Source organism: Thermobia domestica, chromosome 2 (genome assembly GCF_964235325.1).
Source record: "Thermobia domestica chromosome 2, izTheDome1.hap1.1, whole genome shotgun sequence".
Classification (NCBI taxonomy): domain Eukaryota; kingdom Metazoa; phylum Arthropoda; class Insecta; order Zygentoma; family Lepismatidae; genus Thermobia; species Thermobia domestica.
Genome location: NC_137455.1, coordinates 162,233,886 through 162,252,293, shown reverse-complemented (window position 1 = coordinate 162,252,293; position 18,408 = coordinate 162,233,886). Strand labels below are relative to the sequence as shown.

Genomic DNA, 18,408 nt, shown 5'->3' with positions numbered 1-18,408 from the left:
CCCACCCAACCTGTTTTAGGATCAAAAGTGATTGACAGTTGCCTGCCATTTGGGATGACACGTCATTCTACTGTTCCGCTGGAATCAAGCAGAAGACATGTTTGGTATTTTTTGTCCGCGTATTCGCATGTTGTCTTAGTGCCTCTATTTGTAGAAGTAAATCTTTTCAAGTCATTCTGCATCGAATAAGCAATAAGGTGTAAGTTGTTGTGAGCTTTCGAAATGCCACGAGAAGCGCTAATATTAAAATCGAATTGATTGAATTTTCGAAGAATACTGAGGTGTGCGAAGGATATCTGAAAATTTTTGTATCGGTGAAACACAAGCACCTGAGATAATATAAAACCAAGACAAGATAATAAAGTAAAGTGTGAAAATAACAATGAAAATAATTAAAAAAATCCTGTGTTAGGGTCGATGCTAAAAGCTAAGAATTTGGAGGTAACAACAGAAATGGATGTTTCAGATTTCAAGGTCTCGAACGAGTGGTTAGAGAAGTTTCGGATTAGACAAAATTTCTTTCAAAGCGATTTGTAGAGAATCCGCAGATGTCGACATGCCCACAGTAATAGGACGGTTTGGTAAATCACCTTCAATAGTTTGTAATTATATATCACCTTCTTTACTAATTTACGTAAGAAAATATCGAAACCTCTCTAAGACGGACACCTCTCTATAGCGGACAATTTTTGATTCCCCACGGCTGTCCGCTTTAGAGAGATTTCACTGTACTGCATTTTATGGATGTGTTAAAATATCAAATAATATTTTCTTTCGACAAAATGGATACTATCAAATATCTAGAATCATTATTAACAGACCAAAACCATAATCACTAAAAAATTTGATGTCAACTGAAAGCAGGGATTTCGTGTTATTATTCAGTTAAAAACCTTTGGTTGTCGCGAATTCTGTTGAGGAATTTGTAGCTTAAAATATAAAATGATAATCATGCCTGTTGTGCTGTATGGTTGCGAAACATGGTCACTGACTAAACCACACTGAGAAAAATCCGTTCTCCAGACAGCGGTATATTGTACAAATGTAAGTTATCCTCTTGCTTGCTACAGAAATCAATGTGGAGCATACGTTATTCGTATGTTACGTAGGGACTGCCCTTGGATGTTACATCAATGCCATTGCAGGATGTCTGACATCTAATAGTTTTTCGTATACCACATGCATATACTTATGTTACATTCCACAGTTGTATGTTATATAAGTCCATTTGTATGTGAGATCCTAATTGTTTCATACGGAAAGTACGTACAGATGGAACACTTATACAGAAAGTATTATAAAACATGCGTTTTCAGTTATACGTCTGCTGTACGTTAAGTCCAAAAACTACAGGAATTACGCATGTAACCTTCGTTTTAAGTACGCCACCTATATTTTTTCTCTTAGTGCAATATTGGAACTCCAAGAGGAACGGGAATGGGGAATTGCAGAAATTTCATAACGAGGAACTGCATAATTTTATACCGTTTACAAAAACATTGTTGGGGTCATCAAGTCTAGGAGGCTCAAATGGGCAGGTTATGTAGCCAGAATGGAAGAAAATAGAAACACTTTCAAAGTTCTAACTGGAAATCCAAATAGGAAAACGACCATTAGGAAGACCGAGGCTCAGATGGGAGGACAATATTAAAATGATTCTCGGCAAGGGCGCCGATTTGTCTGTAAATTTTGGGGGGTGGCATTCAGATGAAGAAGGCATATATATGAGGATTTTAAGACGAATTGCATTCAGATTATGTCAAATATTGTATATTCATAAATACAATAGGGGTCCCACATGAGTTTGGGGGATCTGGTCCCCCTGGATCGGCGCCCTTGGTTCTTGGAGAGACTGGAATATAAAGTAGAGATTGGGTCCAGTTGGCTAAGGACAGAAATCAATGGAGAGCTTTTGTAAACGCGACACTGACCCAGATAGCATGTAAGCTTAAATCAAGGGTCGCTTTCCCTTGATTTTGGCTTAGCAATGTACAGTTGATGCGACAAGCGACAATCAACGTTTATTTTAGCTTGTTTTCAACTTGAAAAGAAGCTTGAATGCGACAAGCGACAATCAACGTTTATTTTAGCTTGTTTTTAACTTGAAAAGAAGCTTGAATTTATCAACTTTCTACTAAGCCTATTTCAAGCTTGATTCAAAACGCTTGACGTTTGTCGATTGTTTAGCAAATGGAGCCATCTGTAGGATTGGTGAGTAGTTTGATTTCTTCCAAAAGGTAAACAAAGGTAAGCTATGTGTATGAAATGTAATAGTAAGCCCTACTTTAGTTTTAGTTACAAAATAAAAAGGTGATTTTTATTTTAGACTGGTGCGCTGAGCGCTTTTAGGATAGTATGACTTCATTACTTTTCAAATATGGATGGAATTTTATGTTTATACCTTTTATGTTGTTTTCTTTTTTTTAAGTGTGTTCATCCGTATAATGTATACCATATTTAGCCATTGGATTCTTTAAAGTCAGTGATTGCTCTTGACAATTAGCATCAGCATAGGCGCCCGAAGGGGAGGGCGGTGGGGCCCGGGCCCCCTTTGGCTTACGAAAATGTATACGTAATATAGGAAACCATGTATATTAAATACCAAGCGTAATATAGCAACCATGGAGATGGGCCCCTCCCTAGAAAATATTCCTCGGACACCCCTGAATATCAGTACAAAAATTAGAGGGTTAACTTCAGCAGACGGCTTTATCATATTAAAAATTTATAGGTGGAATACTTGATAACTGTTAAGGTATTGCTTTAGCAGACGGCTGTACCATATTTATATCGATTTTATGGTCATTTTTCACTAGATTTGAGATAATACTGTTACATATAGAGAATTTTGGAACTTGGGGGCCAAAATCAGGTAAAACCACCGTGTTTACAGGAGAATTGAGTTGGTGTTACGTAACCGTAATTACTAACATAACTAACCAAACCTAACCTAAATCATCAAAAACAGAAAATATAGGAAGAAAGTACGAATTCAGGTAAAATCACCATGTAAAAATTATTGCGGATATTTTATGTATTTTTCCACTTTCCTCGTTTATGTGCATGTCCTCCGTCGCTGATACGCCTGCTTTCTACGGACGCATCCCCTCGCTCCGCTCGGGATACCCAGCAACACCCCTGCCCTGACTCGGTTAGATGGCATTCGTGCTTTTTTTTTGTGGCCACCTAGCACAAGTTGGTTCGTGGTTTATGCACTAGCTTCTCATTTAGTAGATATTCTACAAAAAGGAACCCGGAAATGCAATGTGTGAACATTTGGTAGAACCATCTGCTCGAGTAATGCCCAAGTATCTTAATCCAGCCTAACCCAAACTAACTTAACCTACCTAAACCATAAAAAAAAAAATACAAAATATATACCAAGATAGTACAAAATTTAAGCAAAATAATGCGCCCCCCCCCAGTTCAAAAAATATGCCGTTACATAACACTTTACGTAGCATAGCTGAGCGAGCGAAGGGGAATAGATGCCCCGCAGGGCTCGTTTTTTTTTCTACTTTTTAAGTTACACGCGTTTCGTATTGCAACCATTGTAGACGGTCATTTTCCAAAGCTTCATATGTACTTACTGCCATCTCATTCCTTGCTTGTATTCGTCTGCCTACCGCCTTGTCAATTAGATCCACCATAACATACTTAATTTTCCATTTCGTAGGATTCTATATAACAGATACGATTTATGAAGTCTAAACACATTAAAATAATTTATTTAATTAGGTAGAGCCATCTGCTAAAGTTAATCCCATATTAATAATGAAGGTAGTTAAATGATAATGTAAGTGTTTTAAACTCAATAAATTGTATGTGCAAATGAGTATACATGGGAAAGTAAGTATGTTATGGTGGAGCTATTTGCCAGGGCGGAAGGCGGTTGAATACAAGCAAGGAACGAAATGCCAGTATTTGTATGTTAAGTTTTGGAAAATGACAGTCTACAATGGCTGCAATGCCAATCGTGTGTAACTTAAAAGATAAGGGGAAAAAACGAGTCCTACGGGGCTTCTAATCCCCTCCGCTCGCTCAGCTGTGGTTCGTGAAGCGTTTGTAAAGTAGTGCCCCAAATCTAGTGAAAAAATCGATTTAAATTTGGAGAGCCGTCCGCTAAAGTAATGAAAATTACGTTTTATCTCTACAATCGAGGAGAAAACTGCTTTGAATTAATACATTGCCTAAGCTTTCTTGTTTTAGCTTTCACCGATACACTAAAAATTTTAACCGATGTGGCTTCCCCAAGAATCGGTACGGATGATATTTAAATGCAGCAAGCAAGCCTGGACATTTCACTCATTTTAGAATGCATCATGCTTATCTTTCGTTCCTTATGTTCTTCCATATTTATTCGGAGGTTGGGGTCAAAATTGAAGAATATAAATACTTATGTCCGACTTTATTTAGTAACAATTACTTATTCTAAGGTATACTTCATCAATCTTAGATTAAGTGATATCACTCATTTCATCGCTTTACAATAAGTGCAAGGAAAAGGTTCGATCGGGTATGGACTTTTGGGTTTAGGGTAAAAGAACGATGAATTTCGAAAAATTAGTTATTAGATATTAATAATAATTCAAAATGGATTATTACGCGAAAATAAGTTGGCATATTAGTTTGAAGTTTGTTAGGTAAGAAGTCGAGGGTGAAAGTTTGAAGAAAACTAGGTTTTTCGTTGCTTACATTTTTATCTTTTTATCCTCTAAAAACAGTAACTTCTGTCTCTTAATTGATTTTAGTGCTTTTGTTTACTTTTTTTTCTACCAGGTGAATGAAGTCTGGATCTAAAATCTCAGAAAAATATTTGCAATCTGAACGGATGTAATAAAGAAATAACGCTATTTTTCAGGATTGGCCAAAACCGTGTTTTTTTAAACTTTTTTTCACTTAAACCGGAATGTTTGCTTTACACCAGTTTTTTTTTTTTTTTTTTTTTTTTTTTTTAATACGTTTACCTTAGATTAAAGTGGAGTAACCGTTGCCCCCTTTTTTTTGAGAGTAAAGGTAATTTGAGGCTGATGATTCGATTGAACAAGGTCGCAACCTCGAGAAATGAACGCAACTCGCTCAAACTATAGGTCATAGGTCAAATAGTTCTGCAAATGATTTGCCATTACATCATAAATTATTCAGCAGTCTACTCCTTCAGCATTGGTTAAGCTTGAATTTTCCTTGTCGGAGGCATGATAGTCCACAAGTTGAGTGGGGGTGGGATTCGTGAAATATACTTTTTTAACTTGTCTCTTTAATTGTGATTTTATTTTATCAAGTTTGGAGTTCCCGCCGAACTGCCTGTAGTGCGCTGCCACACTAGCGGACGGTCAACAAAACTTTTCCACAGAAGCTGATTAAGTGTCTAAATTTATAACATTGGAAAGTAGATCGACGAAACAGAGATTTCTATTAGGTTTGACTGGTTTGTTAATAATAAAAAGTTTTATTTAGAAAGATAGTATGAATGGTCCAGAACTATTAGTCACTTCCTGTATTGATTAGCAAATTAAATTAAGCCTATATTTCTGACTGACTAAATTAGATCTTCTGTACTATATAGTCTTTTAAAATTGTCCATTGATTTAATCTGTATAACTATAGAGTGATTCCATTTTGCAGTTTTTTCCCTTTTGGTTCTTAAGTGGCTCCTAAAATATTCACAAGTATGCAAGATCACTGCAACGTATTTCTATCAGTTGACCTCCGTGGATGATGGGTCTGTGGATTTATCGCCTTTGTTATCAAGGGATTCTGGTTTCGAGTTCAAATGAAGAACAATATCTCTCGAGTGCAACTGAGTAGTGGTTCGGATCTCACTTTAAGCTGTAGGTCCCGTTCTTCACAACCCCGCTGTTATGTCCTTAACCATAGAAAAACGAAGGTGGGTCAAATTTGCCCGCACTTTCTTTTTCTCTTTGCCCGAACAAATGAATTTTACAAGGTTTGAATTTTTTTGTATTTTCTTTTGTAATCTAAACTTAAATTTAGTTTTATTAAAAAGCACATTATTGTCGTAGTTTTTTTTTTTTTTTTTTTTTAGCGTAGGAGACTAAGTACATTTTTTTTTAGCAACCTAGAAATGTTAAGAGGAGTACAGTTTTACTTTGAAAGGATCATGTAAACTTATCTATTCTTTGAATGGATGACTAAATTAACATAATCTACTTTTATACATTGAGCAAACGTAATACTCTCAGGTTTAGTATAGTAAATTATCTACACAGGCGAATTGTATTTCAAGCTACTTCATGTCTGCTAACCAAATGCGGTAGTAGTCTGTACTGGGACTTGTAATATTTCCTATAAAATAAAATTTCACAAGTCTTAAAATAATTTTACAACTCACATTTATTAGTAGCAGTCATTAAATAACTTTAAAATACATTAGTAGGGTTAAAATTGGAATTTACAACCACGAGCAAAATTGACACCCCTTAGTCTTTCACGTGACCAATTATAGTTTAGTCTTCCTAGGGTTAATGTTAAGATACAGGGATTGACTAATAATATTGAATGATTATGAAGGAATTAGTGGCATGAGAACGGGAAAACCCTCAGGAATATGATATTGTCCATCATAAACTCATAAGGCCGGAGATTGAACCAAAGATCCGTCGTACCAAAAGGCAACGTTCTACCTCTGAGCAATCAACCCTTTCCTTCCGCAGTGCTGATTTATGAAGTCATACTCTAATGACCTGGTCATAATTCTGCAACGTAGTGGTCTTCTACACACGTCTTCCTAATTGTTCTCCACTTTTCCCCCCAAGATTTCTGATTAAATGAACAGCGAAATCATATTTAAATAAAATCTTTGAGTTTTGTCCCACGGTTATGCGGGGCAGCCTAAAGGAGACGGTGATGATGAGAATGAATTAAATAATGGATTGAAGAAAGTGGAGGGAAACGGTAGAACCCTGAGAAAATCTACGCACACGGTGTTTGTCCACCACAAACGTACACCCATGTCCAAAATTATTGTCGCATGTCTATAAATATGTTGTTGTAGGAATAAAGTTTGATAACGAATTCGCCCTGTATTTCTTACAATGTTGGTATGTGCGTAATCGGCAAAGACATGTATGTGGCAAATTTCATGTCAAAAGAGCAGTAAATAAGAACAATAAAACGAAAATAAAGCTTTCTTGACCATTTGTTTTACTCATTCTAATTTATGTGCTTATAATTCTTTCCCTATAAAATTTTCCACAAATATACATTTCTCGATTATACACATAGTATCGGTATTAAAAGTATCCTGCAAAATCATTATCAAATTATATTCTTACAAGAAGACAGTTATAGATATGCGACAATCATTTTGAACATGAATGTACATTTAATTGTTTCAATGGTTTGTGAAATAATATATTTTCTAGTTATATTAACACCTTCAAAACAATATTTCCTAAAATTTATTGCAGATATCAGAATGGTATTTGGCCAAATGCAATCTACTTTAGCTGACCTTAGTGAAAGAGTATCCTCCGTCGAGAAGAAGGTCGACACACTTCTAAGTAATGGTGTGAGTGTGAAAGCAGAGTCCATAAACGAAGAATCCGAACTTCTTGGCCTTCTGCCTCTGCGAACGTTGAATGATTTTCAAACATTTGAGAGAAAGCTTGAAGAACCTAACTTCGGAAAGAAATATGTAAGTATCCTATCAAACCTGTACAAGTTATGAAGCAGGTTTCAAATCTTTGTTATATCTTTTAATTTACGTCTTTTTGGAACATCTCTCTTTTGACTCAATGTTAGCATCAACTCCATTTTTGCCAATTTAGCCATTATCATGTGCATTAGCTATGGACTATAATTTTGGTCAACTTGCCATTCATACTTGCTAATATAGCGGCAATTACATCTTTTGCAGTCAATTTTTTTTTTTTTTTTTTTTTTAGGAAATATGAAAAACCTAAAAAAAAGTAGTTTATCTTGGTATTTTTCTAATTCTTTTGTTTACAACAGCACTTACATTGTCACAGTAGATTAGATATCTTTTATCAGTCTCACCTATCCGTCACGGTAAATTGGGATTCCTGGATCTGGTTTCTCCATAGTCAATTTGTTTGATTAGTTTCTAGTGTATTTTTAGTTTGGGTGGAGTTTTTCTTGTTGAGATGCGTGCATGTGCATGTATATATTTTTGTGATAGATCAATAGTGTTATGAAGCCATACCCAGCATTAGAAGTTGAAAATAATTCAAGAGATTTTATTACTTCTAGTCAATGAAGGAACAAATTGTATTGTGAAACTGTTTGATTTGAGGATATCAAAAGATAAATAATATTAGAACATCTTTGTAAACTAGTAGACTTAAAGTACCAAATATTTAGTTCCTTTATTCCTAAATTCTGTTACCTATAATTTAAGGTAAGTTGAGCCATTTTTAGCTAGTTTTTGTGCGTCATTTAGCTATTTTCTGACACTACTTTTTGGCAGCATTGATTAACCTACTGTTACTTGTTACTTTTGGAAGTGTATGTAATTTCCATATACATACACACACAAACACACACACACACACACACACACATATATATATATATATATATATATATATATATAGTATTTTTTTCTAATTCAAACGGACAATGGTCCTTTTAAATAACCGCTATTCCGATATAAAGCTGAAAGTTACCAAATAAATCCCAGGCAAACAGTTTTTGTTAGTCACGTAGCCCATTTGATACGGCCTTCCGTGAAACTCAGAACCCCACGCTTTTTTTTTTTCACACTTCACATTACGGTATCTAAAAATTAATCTAGTTTCATTCATGCTTCGTTTTTTTTTCCACTGGTAGAAAAACATAACAATACGGACCCTTATATATATTGCTTTTCTTTTTGATTTCAGCATGCATGAGATCTAAATACTTTCCTTTCTTTCAGGTAAAAGTATTACTGTCAATTGGTGGTAAGGATTTTAAAAGGTTTCGCTCACAATGCAATAAGAAGAACTTTGTGCGACAAACTCGCAATGGAATTCACCTACTCTGGCAGGAAACCAAGGATCATGAAGCAAAAAAGCACACCTTTGGGTCCAACCAAATGTGCAATAAGATCAACAGTAAGTTGATTTGAAAAGTTGTACTGAAATATTTAACTTCATTTATGTATTTATGCTAGTAACCATACAAAATTCCAGTTTGCTAATTATTAAGTCTTACTTCTCTCGTACTGGACGTGTGTTCTCATATTAGTATGTCCCAAGCAATCAGAAGTAATTCTTCATGAATAAAGTATGCTTTGAGTACTTTAGGATTCTTTTACTGTCAAGTAGTAAAATATGTAAATGTGTTCACCCTTACTGGGTGAATATAACATCTGTGTAGAATGTATAGGAAATTCAATAACTGATCCAACACTCTATGTTGTAAACAAAGCTTTACTGGCAAAGTACATATTTAAACAAATCTTTGCTTGAAAAAGCATTCAAAAGAATTTGTAAGGTGTACGGAAAATCTAAAACCAAATAAAATTCCAAGGTAGGAATGATTCCAGGGCTAAATAAAGTCAATAGTGTCAACGAATTTAAATTGAAGTACAGTGTAGGAATCACTACTGTGAAGTATAATTTTGCACCAGACTTTTCGTGTATACCTGTAAATTTGATACTGTCTACCACACGAATATAACTTTGTTGGGTTGGCAACACTGTTAGTCTGGTAGTATTACATAGTATGCCAAACTGTCTCCCCTGCCGATATTTTAAAGGTGCAAAATTTCAGAGCTCTTTGTCTAACACTGGAACGCAGATAAAACACTAGAAGAACATAGCTTTCGAAGTTACCATAATTCCAGTATAAAAAGAGAAAAGTTGCAGGCTTTCAAGACGGCGAATAGTCAAACTTTCGTCTTTCTGTCGACTTCATCTTTCAATTTTTCGTGACAACGAAGTTAGCCAAAACACATGTGTTTTTTGTAGTGTTATTTAAGGTGACTTTAAACGTTGACTCAAAACCATATCACCACTAAGGGCACCGGAAGAAAGTCTTGTTACACTTGTATCGAAAAATGTAACTTTTCCATTATATAATATACCAAAAGTGTGGTGGAAGATAACTTTCTATAGTACCCTTACATAAAAATCACAAAATAGGGGCCTAGCTCAGGTGACTTGAAAAATAATATAGGAATTAGTTTCAGCTCTAGGTATCCATGTTTACAAACCATACCATAATTCCGTAAAGCTATTTAAGAGGGAAATTTATTTCAAATGACAGTTTTTTTTTGTTTTTTTTTAAAGAATAAAAATCGCTAGTACTTGCTTGAAATTGTATCTTTCTTTTCAGCTGCTGTTCGTAAGATGTACACCGTCGCAACAGAAGAAACGGTGAAGGAAGTATTGGGTGTTTGGCTGCAGCAGGCGGAGCCTAGACTACTGCGTAGGTAAGTATAGTTTTACCTATTTTCCTTACAATCACGAGAGATATCGGAAAGTTCTTACCATCACTAAATAAGCTAGGGATCTGCAACTTAGTCCATGGACGCGTTCTTCTCTACATATACGTTTTGTATTCACTACATTTCTCACATCTATAGGTCACTAGATCAATATCATATGCATAGAATTCTGTGGATTTGGAGGAAAAAGAGATTTCCACCGTTTCAATGCCTCTTACTTTCCCGGACCCCAAGATATGAACATCTTATTATAATAATTGTAATCCTTCCCTTTTTCTTCCTTTTAGGATATGTATCATAAAACGCTTTTGTAATAATTTTAAATGAGAAGTTACTTCCATATTTCAAATCTTAAAAGATTTAGAGATACCGACATTTTATTAGAATAATTGTAATCCCCACCTTTTTTTTTTCTCCTCTCCACATCGTTTCTTTCCCTTTTTACTAGCATGTCAAAAAAGAAAAAAGAGGGCCGAAACACGTGGCAAAGTATTTTAAATGAGAAATGGAAATACTGAACTTCAAATCTCTCACCTTAAGGAATTAAATACTTTACTATAATAATTATAATCCCCATCCATTTTTCTTTCCACCCCCCTTTCTTACCTCCGAGGCATATTTCAAAAGCGCTTAAATTCTTATCTACTTATTTTAAATAATATGAAAATACCAAATTTCATGTTTCAAACCTTCATAAATTCAGAGATTTTGACATCTTATAATAATTGTAATTCTCACTCCTTTTCTTTTCTTTCTCACTTTTTTTTTCTTTTTTTCCTTTGTACTAAAATATCAAAAACCGCTTAAATATGTCAAATTATTTGAAATGATACATCCGAATATCAAATTTCAAGTCTGTAACCTTAAGGAATTCGGAGATATGGTCATATTTTAAAAATACGTCCCACACCTATTTTCCTCCCCTTCCTGTCGAATTTGCAAAAATCCTTCCTTAGTGGTATCCTACGTAACAAATCCCATGTACTTTCCATATTTAACTTGTCTATCTTAAGCGATTTGGCCTGTGCAAAGATCTGTCGGTCACTCAATCACTTAGGTCTTTGTATTTTATATAGCGAGATGAGTTCATTTTTACGCACTCATGTATTAGTACACAGTGAAATGAGATGAAATGTTTACCTTCTATGTATTTATTATTTTATTATCCTTTATAATTTAGCAACTTGCCTGTTACTTTCCTCGGAGGATGGAAATATTAACTATAATCGAGATTCATTACTGTTTACATTTTTATTTTTTGTCTTCTGGAAGAAAGTACCTCTGTAATTTTATTTTTTGATTACTCCTATCTGCTGAATGAAATCTTTTTTTTTTTTTCTAAGAATAACTTTTATTCCTTGATTAATTTTGGTGTTGATTACTTCTTTTCTATACTGCGGGAAATTTCATTTTTTGAAAACTGCGATGTCAGAGTAATAGAGAGATAGGCACTTACTGTTATATTTGCCTTCTAAAAACATTTCCTACCTGCTGCATGAAAAACAGAAAGCAACTAACCTCTTTTTTTCTTGACTAATTTTAGTGTTATTTTACATCTTTTCTATCTACTGAACGAACTCATCTCTTGAGAGAAAAACTACAATACCACCCTCTTTCTTGATTGATTAGAGTTAATTACTTCTTTTCTATAGTAAATGAAATCATCTTACATTCTGGAAAACTCTGCAATGCCATTGTAATAGAGAAATATGCAATTGCAGAATCTTCCAGACGATAAGATTATTTCGTTTAGTATAGAAACAAGCAATAAAGTACTATAATTAATTAAGATACAGATGGTATTGTAGTTTTTTTTTCCTTCTCAGAAGATACGGTTTCATTCAGGAGATAGAAAAGAAGTAAAATAACATTAAAACTAATCAAGAAACAGTTTTTTTTTTCCTAGAAGATAAAGACTTCAGCAGTTAGAAAATTTTGTTAAAAGACAAAATAATAGTAAATGCACATTTCTCTCTTACAAAGACATTCCCGACTTTTCGGGAAGATAAGACTTCATTCAGTATGAAAAAGAAGTAATCAACACTAAAATTGAACAAGAAATAAAGGTTAATGTTTTATCCACAAGATAAAGACTTCATTCAGCAGTGGCAGTAATAAAAAAATAAATTTAAAAAGTAAGAGTAGTTTTTTTCCCCCAAAGACAAAAAGATTTCAATAGGATGGAGCACGCCAAAGTATGCGTATGCGTAAACACTCAACAACAAATTACCAGGAAAATAAATAGGTAGACATAGGTCTTAAAATGCATTCAGAATTTGACTGGATTGAAGTAAATGAAGTGATTTTCCTGCCTTGTGCCATGTACACTGAGAAATGTTTCTGCTTTCAAAGATGGGATATAAATAACTAGGTCGATAGGTCGCAGGAGTATTTATTACTTCTCTATAATGAATTGTGAAACGACGCTAATGACTCCGACACGACGTTCCATGAATATGGGTCAAATAAACTTAGTGTTACATTTACGGTAATGAGTCATCCCTTCTTCATTTGATATGTATGATGAAGGCAATATGCATGTCTTCCTATCAGTGATTCTTGTGTTTTGAAAGAATGAAACGTTGCAAAGATGTATTCCTCCGCTGTAAGGATCAGGATTAAAATCCGTGAAGAATACAAGGTATATAGGTTCACACACTTATGACCTATCTTTCCTGTGAATCGTGAGATCAGATTGCATTTCATACAAGGCATGGAGAGAAAATTAAAGAAATAAGTAAATATTTGTTCTTCCATCTCTCAGTGATTTCTTATATCAGTGATTACTTCGTTTGTTTTTCGTAACGCCGTGCTTATACAACAGTACCGAGTGAGTCAATATGACATTTTCTGGATTTATCTCAATTGATGCTCTCACAGAACAATGCACATTTTCAGCTAGGAAACTTAAAAAAAAAAAAAAAAAAAAAAAATTACTGAAAATTTACTGGCACTAGAACATTGAAATAGGTAAAGTGAATAAATACCATGCAGTGGTACCAGTGATGAAACGAGTAACATACTTCGTGACTCGTGATCCCGAAGTAGTCAGATCCCTGACCCTGTATGACCCAGACAGATTCGTGCGATCCCGAGACGACTTAATATCAGACTGTGGGAGAGTATGTTGTAATTGTAACAAACGCGATTCTTTCCTTTCAAGTGTTTCTTATGAGTGATCGTCAAAATTTAATCAAATAAGGCTGTAAAACGTAAAATGTAGAATATAAGGGATGCCGCTAAACCGAAAGAGTGTTTGGGTAATGTTTATGTATAGTAGTGTTTTAAAATTACTTTATTAATTTTCAGTATGGGAAGATGAAATTTATTGTATTTGACATAGTCAAGACACTTTGAATAAGAAGTGTCACACTACAAATCTAACATCTGAATAGGTGAGCTCGATTAGGGAATATTAATTCACTATAAAAAATTCTACCGTAATGCTATAGAGATCATATTTGGAGTGCCTCCAAGCCATGGATCACCAGATCTGAGAAACGAGTGCCAGACTCTGTTGCCTTGTGTGGCACTTACTTCAAAGAATAATAATTTATTTTAATGAGAGCGTATTTATAAGGTAAACAATATGAATGTTTTCTTTTAACTGTGCAATCAATTACATGTTTTTCAGTACGTATTTATGATCGTTATTTTGCAGAGAACGAAGAAATTCAAAACCTGTAGTGGAAGGTCACACCGTTGAAGTTGAGGAACCCAATTAAGGAAATAAGTTAGAAATAATACAAAATATGTAAATAAGTTCAATAAATAACATTGTAATACAAGCTGGTTGTTTTCATGGAACCTTATATCAGTTGTTGTGTAGAATGTAGGGATAATTTATTTCAAATATGTAGCAGCAGGATGCGAAATCATAACAGTTATGATCGGGGAGAGATGGGAGTAAATAAATAAGTAAAAAAAAAAAAAAAAAAAAAAAAAAAAAATTGCACTGGAAAGTTTTGAAATGAAGATTTCATATATTGAACATCCAAAATTATTGATATATGTAAGGTTAGGGATAATGCTTATCCACAGGGTGCGAAATACTGAGGATGGCCATTCCCACACTTCAAAATTTTGGAAGAAAATTCATCCTAAATACTGAGGTTGTCCACTAACTGCACAGATTTACTGTAAATAGTTTGTATACTTCTGACAGTGTCGATGTCACCTTATCTCTCCAGTAAATTATTTAGGATGAATTTTCTTCCAAAATTTTGAAGTGTGGGAATGGCCATCCTCAGTATTTCGCACCCTGTGTAGCAGTGGTTCTAGGATTTAATTTATATTTCTTTCTTTCCTGAAATCTGATAATTTAAAAGTTTGCTTAGCCCTTGACGCTTGTCTAGTGGTGTACGTCTTTGGTGCGCCTAGGGTCGTGGTCGATTCCCAGTGGAAGACCTTACAAACACTAAACGCATTACTGTTCGGATTCTACAGGTCAGTGTCTCATGTAAAACTTCGTGCTGAAACGGGACGCTCAACTTCAACATCAAACTGTGGTTAATGGTAAACTAATTGGATACTGATCTGCCAGGTCGCATAGTATATTCACCAAGGAACTCAGGAAAAGTGTTGCTTTCTATGTTGAGATAAGATACTAATCTCAATAGACTGGAGTATGGGGTATATATTCAACACCAATGTTGTGTGAGACATGGATTTATAATTTAACATGATATTTCAATAATGTTACTCAACAGAAGTAAACCTGAACCTCGTGCTGCAAAGACGCATAATGGACGAAGGAAAGAAGCATAATACAGATTGTGAAAGTATACATTATTTTGCTTTCATTTTGACCGAACACAACTATTCTTTTTCAGAATATTGCTTATGTAGGTTTAACAGTTCTTTCGTCGTCACCTTTACGTTTATTTTTGCAGGATTGTTGTCTATATGAGGTTAATTTCATTTTGTATAAGATTTGATGTGAGGCCCAGTAGTGTCAACCTTGATACAGATTTGTTTCTGCACGTGAGAAAATGATTCATCTGGTTGGCGTCATGTATAATGTTTGATGTGAAGGTTAGTATAATGTTCAGTGTGTAAGTTACATAAATGATGGTGTGTGTTCTTTTGCCATCTGAGGGTGTTTGGATATTGCCACCACTTTATTGGCATTCTTTCAAAAATATTGCAGAAACCATAGCTTACTACTATGTTTACTATTAATAGTAAGTATGGTATGGTTTCCCCTATATATATTTAAAATAATGCCAATAAAGTGATGGCAATATCTAAACACCTCAGATGGCAAAAGAATACACACCATCATTTATGTAACTTACACATTGAACATTATACTAAACTTCACATCAAACATTATACATGTCGCCAAGCAGATGAATCATTTTCTCACGTGCAGAAATAAATTTGTATCAAGCTTTACTGAGAAGCTTGCAATAAACGAGACAGATTAAGCATGTGCTAAACTTGAAGTGGACAGCTTGAAATAAGCTTGACGTGACAAGCCTGTAGCAAGCATTATGTACCAAGTTTGAAATAAACTTGAGGTAACAAGCCTGTAGCAAGCATTATGTACCAAGTTTGAAATAGACTTGAGGTAACAAGCCTGGAGCAAGCATTACGTACCAAGTTTGAAATAAACTTGAGGTAACAAGCCTGTAGCATGCTTTATGTAACAAGTTTGCAATAAGCTTGAGCTGACAAGCTTGAAACAATCTTACAGTATAAGCCTACAATATGCTTGTCGCCTGTCAACTTCGTCGCTTGAATCAGCCTTGATATACGCTTACAGACTAGTCGTAACAAGCTTGGGACAAGCTTATATCCTTGTCACGACAAGCTTATATCATGCTTGTGGCAAGCTGTTTCTGCTATCTGGGGAACCTCCTGTGTCCACAGGCCATAGAGCTATATTAAGTTGTTGATACATTTAGCTTCTTTTAATTTGACAGAAATGTTATTAGAGGAACTAAAAAGTTTTTCTGTAGTAAAGAGGATTTAGATTCAAGGTTTCCATAAATTAGCTATTTACGTTAATACTAAAACAAATTTGGTGGTGATTTTGATTTTAGAAAGGAATCTATGCTTTCTTTCAAAATCTATATATTTATATTTATATCTATCTATCTATCTATCTATCTATATATATATATATATATATATATATATATATATATATATATATATATATATCCGTTTGTATGGCGCCCTTTTAGTAGACTTGGGGAGCAGGAAAATTCGGTGTGGGAAAATTTGGTGTAAGAAAATTCGGTGTACAGAAAATTCGGTGTACGGAAAACTCGGTGTGGGGAATGTTAGGTGTAAAGAAAGATTCGTTGTAGTAGGCCGTAGGACTTATTAAAAACTCAAGTTTGAGGATAAATGAGCGTATTAGTTTTACGTTCAAACTGAAGTAGACCGTAGGATTTATTAAAAACTCAACTTTGAGGATAAATGAGTGTATTAGTTTGAAGTTCAAAATTTGTGTAGAATGTACTTTTACTGTCTACTATCATTTTTACTGTTTACTGTCTACTTTATATTGCTTTATATTGAATTGTGTTCCTGAAATTATTGGAATTCTAGATTTCGAGGGATTTTACCATGTTATGGCCCTTACATGACGAGAAATGTGTCCTCCAATCAGACACGTTAGTTCTCAAAGTCCTCCAATCAGACACTTTAGTTTGTTTACCTTAAGGCAAACAAACTAAAGTGTCTGATTGGAAGAGAAGTCAACTATTTGTACAACTATTATCTGATAAAACCATCCTGCTTTATATTGCCCTTTGCACTAAGACTTTTTTGATCAATATATTTTTGCATCTTACATATGTATATACAGAGTGATTCTTTGAAAACTCACGGATTTCATTTGGTTCTAGAATTTCTAACTGAAGTCAGATTTTCATGCGTTTTGCTGCAGATCATCAAGGAGGGATGGGAGATTTATGAGACTATGTTTACTGGTTTAAATTCACCCGGGGTAATATAGAGCAAGCCGCAAGAAAAACAGCAAATATTTACCATTGTACGTTACATTTCGAATGAGATATTGGATATTTGAAGCGAAATCACATGTTGAATAGAGATTTCTTGGATGACTAAAGAGTCGGTTCTGACATCTTTCACAACATCCGCCAGCGAGGTCCGATGCTTCCCTGTCTTCCTCAGAAACGACCCTGTTTCCTGCAGTTTATTCACTAACGATCATATTATGTTCCTGTCCGGGGCAGAACGTGAGGCAAAGTTGCGTGTAAATGCTCTTTGCGTAGCAACAACAGATCCCATTCTCCAAAAACTTTTTAACGATAAAATCACGTTGCTCCAAAGAGTATATTATTGTAACTGTGTCCTGATCATATTGATACAGTAGCACAGCATAATTCTCAATACAACAGTCCAGTTTCTTGTTTCTTATTGACCCTCGCGAGGTTGCCATCTAACGAAAAAACTCAAATCTCCACACCGCACCTCACCTAATTCCAATTTGATACAGTGGCGAATATTTGCTGCTTTTCAAGAGGCGTGGCCGATATTATCCCAAATGAATTTAAACCGGTAAACATAGTTCCATAAATCTCCCAACGTTGCTTGATCATTTGCCACAAACCGCATGAAAATCGGACTTCAGTGAGTTTTAAAAGAATCACCTTGTATATGTTCTATGATGTACTATAGGAAAGGTGTTTTTAGTTCTTCCTATAACTATTCTCTGAACTTATAATTGTTTTATTTATGACAAAAAGTGGCAGCTTCATTGTGTGATGAAAAGTAGTTTATAGTAATACCCCGCGAAAGACATGCAAGAGGTAGTGGACTGAAGGCAAAAAAATAAATTTGCTTTTCTTGAAATAGGAAATAACATTTTATTCGTTACATTTTATGGTTTTCGTTTTCACAATATGAAGTGTCGTAAACTATCGTAAGTGGTAATATTCAATGTGTATTACACCGAATTTACCTTACACCTAAATTTCCCCACACCGAGTTTTCCGTACACCGAATCTTCTGTACAC

General features: G+C 34.6%; 1 protein-coding gene across 2 annotated transcripts; it reads left to right on the top strand.

The window, feature by feature from the left end:
• The first annotated feature begins 2,106 nt into the window (after window positions 1-2,106).
• On the top strand, window positions 2,107-14,202 carry LOC145676826 (uncharacterized). Of its 2 annotated transcripts, XM_081747618.1 has the most exons (5): window positions 2,107-2,247; window positions 7,431-7,657; window positions 8,900-9,077; window positions 10,303-10,399; window positions 14,076-14,202. In XM_081747618.1, the coding sequence occupies exons 2-5, from the start codon at window positions 7,439-7,441 to the stop codon at window positions 14,137-14,139; spliced, it is 558 nt and encodes a 185-aa protein (XP_081603744.1). In that variant the 5' UTR covers window positions 2,107-2,247; window positions 7,431-7,438; the 3' UTR covers window positions 14,140-14,202. The 2 variants fall into 2 exon arrangements, with proteins under 2 accessions (XP_081603744.1, XP_081603740.1); XM_081747614.1 differs by lacking the exon at window positions 2,107-2,247 and having other exon boundaries at window positions 6,065-7,657.
• The last annotated feature ends 4,206 nt before the right edge of the window (window positions 14,203-18,408 follow it).

Coding starts and splice junctions, on each gene's coding strand:
- LOC145676826 (XM_081747614.1), top strand. CDS start 7,334: ATGAATGTACATTTAATTGTTTCAATGGTTTGTGAAATAATATATTTT. Junction 7,658..8,899: donor CTAACTTCGGAAAGAAATAT/GTAAGTATCCTA, acceptor CCTTTCTTTCAG/GTAAAAGTATTACTGTCAAT. Junction 10,400..14,075: donor GAGCCTAGACTACTGCGTAG/GTAAGTATAGTT, acceptor GTTATTTTGCAG/AGAACGAAGAAATTCAAAAC.